A 12223-nucleotide genomic window follows, 5' to 3' on the forward strand; every position below is an offset into this window, starting at 1 on the left:
CCCTAAGGATGCGTTTAGAAGGCTGGAACTGACAAAAATAACAAGGCAGTGAAGGACTTTGTGATGTCGCTGTTCGGGACTGCTCTTCTCTCCATGTAATTTACCCTGGAAGGAACACACATCAAGGATTTACTGAATGATTAATTTGGGTCTGGGAAATGATGATGAGGAACCTCAGGCTGCAGAAGAAGGAAAAGTGCATGCTGAACTGCCACCAGTTGAAGGTGACAGTGAAGGTGCTACTGCTAGAGACTCATTCTTTGAATGCTGTAATTTATGACTGCAATTATCTGTCACCTTATTTATGTCATTTCATTGAAGCTATTTTTGTTACTGTTTTTGTGGAATTAAAAAAAATGAAAAAAAGTGGTTAGCGTTCAAGTCCTGTAATCGCTGGGTCACTGAATCGAACCCGCTCGTTAGTTTTTTTAAAAATTTCTAACAAAGTCATTTTCTTTACTATTTATATTACAATTGATGTAATGGGAAAAATACCTGTAATCGAATGAACTTTTATTAAATTTACAATGTTATTTGGCAGTCAACAAATTTTTATTATCACAAATAATATAATATTCGTAATTACCGACTAGTAAACGACCAAACGCATAAAGTGATACTGAAAATGTATGCTTGTCCGTGATTTGAGAAATCCCTTATACCTGGAAGCAGCCCGAAACGACTTGTTACCTCCAAGTTTTGACCGGCACAGACGACTTTCGAAAGATGTACAATCAATCGTCGCTTTCGACATTACAAGTTGCGGGATGGTATTTTTCGTAAAAACATGAAAAACAAAGTTAAACGGCACCAGCTGCGTTGAATAAATGGTATGTTTCCGCACACGCAAGGTCTTTTAAGGTTTTCCGTGGAAAATCAAACCTCTTTAAGATTTTCAAAAACCTCTCTTTCAGCCGATAGTTGGGGAGCAAAGCATGCATAACGCAGTATTTCCTTAAATATCGGCGCTGATCATTTGTCATGCAGTATCGAGTGTATTTTAATAGCGTCTTCACGAGAAGCAATTTCTCGTTCTCTTTCGATTCAATACGAACAATTTTGAAGACACGGACAAGCGTACATTTTCAGTTTCACTTTATGCGTTTGGTCGTTTACTAGTCGGTAATTATGAATATTATATTATTTGTGATAATAAAAATTTGTAGACTGCCAAATAACATTGTAAATTTAATAAAAGTTCATCCGATTACACGTATTTTTCCCATTACATGATTTGTAATATAGATAGTAAAGAAAATGATTGTGTCAGAAATAAAAAAAAAAAAAAAAACTTACGCGCGGGACTCGATCCAGCAACCCAGTGATTACAGAGCTTGAACACTAACCACCTTTCTTTTTTCTTTTAACTAACGACGTTTTGTATAGGGTGCACTTCACTTACCGTTACACTACTAGCTTTATTTTTTATTTTTTATTTTATTTTTTTATGTTAGGGCTATGCTTACAAACAAAACAAAATCTTCCTTTGTCCAAATGTTATATATTTTTTGTTTATTTTTGTTGTGTAATTGATCAGAGGCCTTCTGGGCCCCGCTGCGATATGTTGGGTCACGTCTTTTCGAAATTCATGTGTTCCGTTCAATTGTTCATAAATGTTCATTGGTTCAAACAGGAAACCTTCTTCTCTCTTGCCTTAACACATTCCAGCTGCGAGGCGGGTCGTGGAAAGCACTCCCAAGGAAGTTGGAGAAAAACTGTCTGTATTTTGGGTGACGGACAACGACATAATGACGGTCATTGAGGTATGTCCAAACATCGAGTACAGGGTCTACAGTTTGTCCAAATATGTAGTGAATGGCATGTCCGCGAATCCAATTCACAGCATTGGTCTTTGTCCGAGGAAAATAGTCACGTTCCGGAAATAATAATGAAAGGGGAGTAATCCGATCCGGAATGTGCCGCGTTAGAAAAGCCACAATACGACGAATCAGTTACCAAACCTCCGCCGCCGGTCCGCAAACAAACCGATGTTCGTCGTTGTCTGGCACTCCACACCTGGAACGTAGAGGTGATTGGGCGAGGTGGATACGATGAAGGCGAGATTGGTTGATTTGCTTACCATTGACAGTTAAGTACCAGACAGATTGAACATTCGTGTCAAGGTAACAGGCGAACACCGCGCGCCATACATGACGCCAGTCAACCTGGGGGAACTTTTGTTCAATCGGGTTAGGTGGACGACCTAATTGGAGGACATTGTATACTGCCTTTGTCTTGAGTAAAAGCTGTCTTGGTAAGGTGAGGCGTAGATAACTGAGTTCAAGAAAGAAGTATCTTATATAACGGAACAGGTCCGGAACATCCGAGATCATCACCGGGGCTGACATTCAGACCGGCGTAAATGCCGACAGGACGAGACCAGTGAGGCTCGTTGGGCAACGTGTCCATACCGTCATTTGGGAGCTGACAAATAGGGCGCGAGCTCTATCCGGCACGTGTAACAGACCTATCCCACCTCGTTCACCGGGAAGAGTAAGGGTTGCGTAGCTAACTTTGAACAACAGCCCAGAGCTGACGAAAGATGCCATCGCCGCCAACATGCGACGTGCCACAGTGAGCGGGAAAGGTACAACTTGTGCTACATGGGGAACTCGGGATGCGGTATATACAGGGTGTTACAAAAAGGTACGGCCAAACTTTCAGGAAACATTCCTCACACACAAAGATAGAAAATATGTTATGTGGAAATGTGTCCGGAAACGCTTACTTTCCATTTTAGAGCTCATTTTATTACTTCTCTTCAAATCACATGCATCATGGAATGGAAACACATAGCAACAGAACGTAGCAGCGTGACTTCAAACACTTTGTTACAGGAAATGTTCAAAATGTCATCCGTTAGCGAGGATACATGCATCCACCCTCCGTCGCATGGAATCCCTGATGCGCTGATGCAGCCCTGGAGATTGGCGTATTGTATCACAGCCGTCCACAATACGAGCACGAAGAGTCTCTACATTTGTTACCGGGGTTGCGTAGACAAGAGCTTTCAAATGCCCCCAAAAATGAAAGAGGGTTGAGGTCAGGAGAGCGTGGAGGCCATAGAATTGGTCCGCCTCTACCAATCCATCGGACACCGAATCTGTTGTTGAGAAGCGTACGAACACTTCGACTGAAATGTGCAGGAGCTCCATCGCGCATGAACCACATGTTGTGTCATACTTGTAAAGGCACATGTTCTAGCAGCACAGGTAGAGTATCCCGTATGAAATCATGATAACGTGCTCCATTGAGCGTAGGTGGACGAAACTAAAATGAGCTCTAACATGGAAATTAAGCGTTCCCGGACACATGTCCACATAACATCTTTTCTTTATTTGTGTGTGAGGAATCTTTCCTGAAAGTTTGGCCGTACCTTTTTGTAACAGCCTGTATATTGACATATCGAGCTTGTTGGAGAATATCTAGGGATCGAAGGCGATGGTCCATAAGACCTGCTCTGATCATTAAAAGGAGGCGTCGGCAGTTGAAGGTGGCTGAACGCCGGAGATCAGATGTAAAATCTATTCCCCAACAGTGAATGGTATCAACGGTGGTGAGAGGTGTAACGCACTCCACGGAAGTCTCGTGCCAATGAACATAACTTGTGACTTACGTACGTTTAAAGAGCTACCCGACGCCTCACCATAAGTCGCTACCCACGTCTAAACAGTTCGAACATCGTCGGCATTACGTAAACAGATGGCTACATCGTCAGCATAGGCCGTGCAACAGAATCGGTAGGGATCTATGGACAACGATACCAAACGTTGTCTTAGTCCACACAGCAAGGATTCCAAGGAAAATCGCTGAGAGAGGGCAACTTTGACGTACGGATCGACCTATTGTTATCAGAGGAGTGAGTCTGCCATTGTACATAATCCTGGAAGAGGCACCCCGCAGAAGGCGCATCACTACCGTGATAACGGCGACTGGGGAACCCATATGGTGGAGAACGGCCGTAAGGAACGAATGGTCAACCCTATCAAAAGCTTGACTAAAGTCCAAAGACGCAAGTGCCTCAGAGAGGCGTTGTGCCTGGGTAACGGCGATCATATCCTCCACTCGGCTGCCGGCGCTTCTTGGTAGAAATGGCCACGCACGGGTATATATTTGACGACCGAAATTATCTTGCGATTTTCTCAATAACGCTTGAGATGTACGCGCTACTGCTCACACATTTTGTTGTCCTCGTGGAGTACTACGAGTGTACGAAGTTTACAGAAATTCCGCGTTCCAAACGTCGTGGCCTCCCTTTGTGAGACTTCTGGCTGTTAGCATTCCCTGTTAAAGAGTAGGCACAAATGGAGCTCTGGTAGCTACGCCACTACGCTGTCTGTTGGTGGTTGACGTTGAAACCATCATCAGTACATCTACTATATCCCAAGTGGCATATCCTGTCAAAATCGACATCGTCTTGATGTACTGTAGTTGAGTAAGTCTGGTAGTAAACCTATGAAGTACTTAACACTGTAGCGGCGGCAGAGTCGGCGCCACCTGTTGCTGCTGGCCACACCCCCCTTTCCCGCTGACTGTCGCCTGTGCCCGCTTGCAGCTTCGACGTGCGCGGGCGGCCCCTGAGCCAGGCGTCGCACTGGTCTTCGCCGGACACGTTCGGGCCGCGCGCCTTCTTCCGGACGACGCCTTCGCCGGCGGAGCTGGTGCTGGAGGACGTGCGCCTCCGGGACGAGGGTGCCTACCGCTGCCGCGTCGACTTCCGGCACGCGCCCACCCGCTCCTACACAGTCCAGCTCACCGTCGTAGGTACGTAGCCAGCCAGCCTCGCCTCGCGCTGCACGCTCTCAATTGTTTCGTTCCGTCTACTTATCCGATTCTTGGCATCGTGTGACGGAACGAGTCAGTACATAACAAGTGTAGAAGTATGAAATCGGAATTTCCCTATCGATGGTGCTAGCCGTCGGTGTAGGATAGAGAGCCTATATGGAGTGAGAGAGTGGCCAATGGTGATAGCGTCGCTCATTGGACGAGAGCATAGAGTAAATATCTCTGGAGTCAGCATTGCGTTCTGCGCATGTTGTCAACATTAAACCAGGACTGTCACGTGTTTTCGGGACTTCGGTGTTCGTGTGTGCTTTCCGCAGAGTTTGAAGTTTATAATATCAAGAGTTTTTGTTGTGTTTTCACCGTTTGTTGATAGTTTAATAGCGATGGTGAATTACAGTTGTTGCTACGGATGCAAATAAATATATGTGACTGGAGGGATAGTAACTTTTCATGGATACTATGTTTAAAAATTTCGAGGCGCATTGTAATTAACTCTTGATTCTGTAGGCCTATTTTTCTACGATTTTATGAGTATATAATAGATATTACGGCTCGTAAAAAAGCTTCCTCTCGTAAATTTTCTAGTAGAACAGGAAAGGGAATGGTTAGTTGTTTCAGCAAATATTTTCCTCCATGCATTTATCAGTGACTTGTCAATTATGTATATAGATTTGAAAGACGGGAGACAGATAAATTCAACAGAGTGGGAGTGTGTAACTGTCTTCGTATAATATGTGTTTCCAAACCTTTTTGTTTACTATAAGTTACAGCAGGATACCACGTTAAGCGTGTCTAGGGCATGGAGAATGATTATGAGAGATTTATATTTTAGTTTCCCGAAGGATGAACAACGAGTAAAGATGTGCCTCCAGAAAATAATGAGGTGTAATTTTGTCCCCACAAAATATTCCAAACTATGTTCAAAACACTTTGTTGAAGAATGTTTAGACAGAGAAAGATTTGGACGTGTGTGGCTGAAGGTACATGCTATACCAACTATTTTTAATTTTCCTCAGCACCGACTACCAATTTCTGCATTCAGCTTAAATACATTTTCTGCTCAAATCAAATAAAAAACACAATAGTGTAGCTAATCAAAGTACACATTCATCTTCTTTGGTGTACTTTGCCTTCAATTTATTTTCTTCATCATTTGATTAAGAAGCGTAAAATATTAGTAAACATGTCCCCAAACTCTTTTATTTGTATTCCACAAGATTTCGGGATTGCAGCCGGATCTCACCGACTTCTTTTCACGATATTTCGGCTGATAACCTTACAGTTATCTTCAGGCGAGCGTTTGACACTGGAGATAGCTATTGTTTTTTTTTCTTCTTTATTGAGTTTCAATTCCCCCCGAAGGGGGCGGGCAGGCAGCAGCTTACTACGCTGCTCTACAGCCTACAGACTTTTTTTAAAGAAAGGAAGAAGAAAGAAACAAGGAAAAACAGGCGATAAAATGGTGATTTAAAGTGTAAAATGGCGTAAAATTGCGGAAAGTTAAAACAGAAAGCAAGAGGGGTTGGCAATGTAGATAAAAGACACAGGAATCAGACAAGTAACATAGTAGACACACAATTAAAAAACATGGCGACAGTCTGGTTTCTGTTCGCAAGAGATAAAAGACACACCCAGCGACTGTATGATGGCCGTTCGCAACAAGTCCCAAAAAACACAACACGGAACACTCACTGTAAAACACGCACTGTAGAACACTCACTGTAGAACACTGCACGAAAGTGGCAGCACAAAGACGACACTCCCGAGCCAAAGACAGATGGGGGGGGGGGGGGGGAGGACCTGCAGGAGGGGGAAAAACAAGGAGGGAGGAGAGGAAAAAACGAAAAGGGGGGGAACCAAGGAGGGAGAGGACTAATAAAGGGGGAGAAGGGCAGACGCGAGACGGAATGAGAGGAGGCAGAGGAGGGAAATGGAAAAGGACGTGGGGGAGAGAAGGGGGCAAAGAGAGGGGAGGTGAGGAAGAAAGAGGATGGAAGAGGGGGGAGAGGGAGCCCGGGAAAAAGACAGAGGAAAGGAGGGGGAGTGAGGATCAGAGTTGATAGGAGGGATAAATGGAGGGAGAGAGGGCATCATCCGGGAGGGGGAGTTGATGGAAGCCACCGCGAGAAAGGAGATGGAGGGTGTAGAGATGGAAGGTAGGGGGGACACAACGGTGAAGACGTGGCAGGGGGCGGGGGGCGAGGATTGGAGAGGAGAGGAGCAACCAGGGGTGAGGGGGTTCAAGACGGCGGGAGGTGTAGAGGATGCGGATATGTTCGAGGAATAGGAGCAGATGGGGGAAAGGAATAAGATCACAGAGGATCCGCGTGAGGGGAAGATAGCTAGTTTTTTTTTTTCCTTTATTGTAATTTTAAACACCTACACAGGCGGGCTGTCAGCAGCATAGTACGCTGCTCTTCAGCCTTAAGTGGAACAATAAACAGGACAGAGAGGTGATATATACAATACAAAAAACGGCGGGCAAAAAATGGAGATACAAAGAAACAAGAAACAAGAAGCCGTTCACGTTGGATGAAAAAAACACTAACACGTGGAGACACGGCGCACAAAACACGGAGAACGGCGACGGCACATGTGAACAGTTGAGTTGTAACTGCACGAAACACAAAACGATGCACACACACTAAACACTGATGGCGATGATCACCGGCGCGCGAATGTTCACTGAGCGTGTACGAGTCCGGGGACCTGCCAAGAGAGGAGGTGGAAGGGGAGGAAGGGGAAATGGGAGAGGGGAGAGCAGAGATGCCATGGGCAAAAAAGAGAGGGGGAGGGAGGAAGGGGGAGGGGAAGCCCGGGGGAGAGGGTAGGAGGGAGGGGGGAAAGGAAAGAGAAGGGAAGGGAAAGGGGGAGAGGGAGGGTGCCTATAGGAAAGGACACAGGAGGCGGGGGGGGGGGAGGATCAAAGTAGATAGGAGGGGTAGATGCAGGGGAGGAGGACATCATCAGGGAGGGGGAGCTGGCGGAAGCCACCTTGGGAGAGGGTAAGGAGGGTTGAGAGATAGAGACCGGGTGGGACATGGGAATACAGGCGTGGCAGCGGGCGGGGGTGGGTGAGGATCGGGGAGACGAGCGGGTGAGGAGGGTCGAGTTTACGGGAGGTGTACAGGATCCGTATCCTTTCAAGGAAAAGGAGGAGGTGGGGGAAGGGGATGAGATCATACAGGATCCGCGTGGGGGAGGGGAGACGGATGCGATAGGCGAGGTGGAGAGCATGGCGTTCAAGGATTTGGAGGGATTTATAAAAGGGAGGGGGGGCGGAGATCCAAGCCGGATGGGCATAACAAAGGAGAGATAGCTAGTGCAAGTCGCTCTATTTATACGTAGAAGTGCCGCAGGCGCACATGCGCAAGTTACCGTAGCATGCGCGCCACCTGTCGATTGTAGAGGACCTTGGAATCGACAGGTGGCGCGCATGCTACAGTAACTTGCGTATGCGCGCCTGCGGCACTTCTACGTATAAATAGAGCGACTTGCATTAGCTATCTCCAGTGTCAAGCACTCGCCTGAAGATGGCTGTAAGGTTGTCAGCCGAAATATCGTGGAAAGAAGTCGATGAGATCCGGCTGCAATCCCGAAATCTTGTGGAATATTCGATACGCCGGGAAAATTTCAAGAGTCACATCTTTTATTTCTGTTTCTTTCCACTTCCCTTAATGGTGTTATATGGGTTGACTGTTACATGACCAACTGTATTTGCTTTACAGTACATTTATTCTCCGATCGCCTTTTTCCCCCCTTCTTACTCAGTTTACTATTTATTCAATAAACTGGGAGCAAGTACGCAAAATGCGTTAAATAAACACTTCGAAGTGTCACCAGTAAGAAAATTTGTGCTTTAGGTCGCAGAAACGAGAAAACAAATACGGAGAAACAGCAGAAAAAAAGGACGAATTAGCAGGGATATAATCGCTAATGTGTGGCAAATTAGGTATTTCTCGGACACTTTCGTAAGTACTAGCGTACTGTGAAGTCGTTTTGCAAGACTATCACTGCAAAAATGTACGTCAGGCTCTGTAATACTATAAAGTGCCGTATCATACCGAAAACTACCAAAAATCGAGTGCATCTGAACCGTGACACCTATTGCAAAGAAGCAGAATGCAATGTCACTTGCCCTTAAAAGTTATGTAGTTGGTTTATTCCCGGTATCGAATGGATACTGTTAAAATTTCTGTGCAACATATATAAATAATCCACGACACGTACGAAAAGAATCCGTCTGTACTAGGGATGTAGTGACATCCGAAATATACAGGGCGCTATACGGACAAACACACGACGTCCCAACAACACGTGACCAGGCCGACAATGTATGTTGACAACACAAAATCTGTTCTGCGCATGTGAATGCTCACTCCAGATATATTTACTCTATGGGTGAGAGCCGTGGACGCCATGCTTTTACCAAACTGATGCTGTGTTGGTACGAGTATATGTAAATACTGTGTGTGATTCTGTACCATTGCTTCTTTTCAACGCCTCGAACGCCAATTCCATTGTACAATTACGTACAGGTTGTAACACGGTAATATTGTAGGACTTTTGCATGTTCTCTGTCTGTTCTATTTACGTAAATTGCCTTACAGTCACTCTGTTGATCGGATCTATGACGATACTATTACAACTTCACAGCAATTTTTGAGGCAAAATTTTTATTTAAAGTGATTTACTGAACGTCACTGATAATATGAATTACAGAATCGTCAAGAGGGATGCCTGGTTGCTCCGCTGTTGGGTGCAAAAACCGAAGTGAAGATGGATATATGATGCTCGTTTTCCCAAGAAATGAAGAAACTTTTAGAAAGCTCGTTTGGTTTCTTTGTGTATCAATTTCTTACTATATGCTTATAATGCCTACAAAACAAAATTAAAAAATTACAGAACAACCTTTTTACTGATACATACCCCCCATGAAAGTAAAAGCTTTTGAACACTAATGTATAATTGATGTGGGGTTGAAGCACAGGGGTAGAGTTTTAACATAATAGTCCAAAGGTCGTGAGTTCGAATACTGCTCAAGCTAAGTTTTTTAACGTTATTTTCTAGACTTCTAGAGTGACAATTCATGCTACACGATGTGTTTTAACATGTATACGGAACCCTAAGTCTACATACTTCCTACTAGCGACTCGCACTTCGCTCTGTAGTCTTGACTACTCACATTCCTGTAAATTATAATTATCGTGTGGATATTCAGTTACCTACTTTGAATTACTTTCTGCTGTTTCAGTAGAGTACCTAAGTATTGATATTTTTCTGATTTTCTGTGGTATAGAGTTCCTAAAAGTGTGTATAGAATGACATGTTTTGCCAGCAGAAGAAAATGTTATAAGATCGACACACTTAAAATGGGTTATGTGGGGACGCAAAGAGACAAGAGTTTACCAATTTAAATATCCGCACGGAAAAAATATGAACTAGCAACATGTACTCTGAGATACATTAAATGAAACTTCTTTTTCTCTTTAATCAGTTGTCAATGTTTACATAGCATCATAAAATACAGCTGTTGAAATTCGGCAGACATACACAGTTTCACGATACTTCCATTTGCTCACATATTTATTAGGCCTATATAAACACAGACAAATGGCATTTGTTTTAATCATGTACCGAATATTACGCTAGAAGATCTGCTTGGCTCGTGTGTCAAACACATGCCTTATTTTACTCCTGAAGTGGCCAGCTTTCTGCTTGCGTCGCTAACTAATTGCACGTCCCGCGCGCGATCTGGTAAAAACATAGCCTTGATTGGCGACTCCATTGAGTGTTCTGTGCACCACGACCAAATATTATATACGAGGGCAGTTCAATAAGTAATGCAACACATTTTTTTTCTCGGCCAATTTTGGTTGAAAAAACCGGAAATTTCTTGTGGAATATTTTCAAACATTCCCGCTTCGTCTCGTATAGTTTCATTGACTTCCGACAGGTGGCAGCGCTGTACGGAGCTGTTAAAATGGCGTCTGTAACGGATGTGCGTTGCAAACAACGGGCAGTGATCGAGTTTCTTTTGGCGGAAAACCAGGGCATCTTAGATATTCATAGGCACTTGCAGAATGTCTACGGTGATCTGGCAGTGGACAAAAGCACGGTGAGTCGTTGGGCAAAGCGTGTGTCATCATCGCCGCAAGGTCAAGCAAGACTGTCTGATCTCCCGCGTGCGGGCCGGCCGTGCACAGCTGTGACTCCTGCAATGGCGGAGCGTGCGAACACACTCGTTCGAGATGATCGACGGATCACCATCAAACAACTCAGTGCTCAACTTGACATCTCTGTTGGTAATGCTGTCACAATTGTTCACCAGTTGGAATATTCAAAGGTTTGTTCCCGCTGGGTCCCTCTTTGTCTAACCGAACACCATAAAGAGCAAAGGAGAACCATCTGTGCGGAATTGCTTGCTCGTCATGTGGCTGAGGGTGACAATTTCTTGTCAAAGATTGTTACAGGCGATGAAACATGGGTTCATCACTTCGAACCTGAAACAAAACGGCAATCAATGGAGTGGCGCCACACCCACTCCCCTACCAAGAAATAGTTTAAAGCCATACCGTCAGCCGGCAAAGTCATGGTTACAGTCTTCTGGGACGCTGAAGGGGTTATTCTGTTCGATGTCCTTCCCCATGGTCAAACGATCAACTCTGAAGTGTATTGTGCTACTCTTCAGAAATTGAAGAAACGACTTCAGCGTGTTCGTAGGCACAAAAATCGGAACGAACTTCTCCTTCTTCGTGACAACGCAAGAGCTCACAAAACTTCAGTGGACTGTTCTTCCTCATGCCGATCTCGCACCGTCGGATTTCCATATGTTTGGCCCAATGAAGGACGCAATCCGTGGGAGGCACTACGCGGATGATGAAGAAGTTATTTATGCAGTACGACGTTGGCTCCGACATCGACCAGTGGAATGGTACCGTGCGGGCATACAGGCCCTCATTTCAAGGTGGCGTAAGGCCGTAGCATTGAATGGAGATTACGTTGAAAAATAGTGTTGTGTAGCTAAAAGATTGGGGAATAACCTGGTGTATTTCAATGCTGAATAAAACAACCCCTGTTTCAGAAAAAAAATGTGTTGCATTACTTATTGAACTGCCCTCGTAGAATTGTAAGGAGACTCAGCATTGGACGTATTTTTTTGTTTCGTTTTATTATCTGCATTTTTTTAAAAATCGATTTTCGGTCACTTAGTGACCATCCTCAGTGCTGTAATATACAATTAAAATTGGTAGGCACTGGTGTCAACAAGTCTAGAGCGATCACATAAACTGAGTCGTATATTTTTGTTTTATTATCCGCGCTCAGTTTATGTGATCGCTCTAAACTTGTTGATACCAGTGCCTACCAATTTTAATTGTATATTACAGCACTGAGGATGGTCACTAAGTGACCGAAAATCGATTAAAAAATGCGGGTA

The 12223-nt window shown here is 44.5% G+C and overlaps 1 protein-coding gene across 1 annotated transcript in view; it reads left to right on the plus strand.

Moving 5' to 3' along the window:
* Positions 1–12223, plus strand: part of LOC124597437 (nephrin-like) — a 490606-nt gene that overhangs the window by 344866 nt on the left and 133517 nt on the right. The window contains exon 3 of the mRNA XM_047135938.1: positions 4556–4764. Within this exon, the coding sequence (XP_046991894.1) occupies positions 4556–4764 (209 nt within the window). The remainder of the gene's footprint in view (positions 1–4555; positions 4765–12223) is intronic.

Source organism: Schistocerca americana, chromosome 1 (genome assembly GCF_021461395.2).
Source record: "Schistocerca americana isolate TAMUIC-IGC-003095 chromosome 1, iqSchAmer2.1, whole genome shotgun sequence".
NCBI lineage: Eukaryota > Metazoa > Arthropoda > Insecta > Orthoptera > Acrididae > Schistocerca > Schistocerca americana.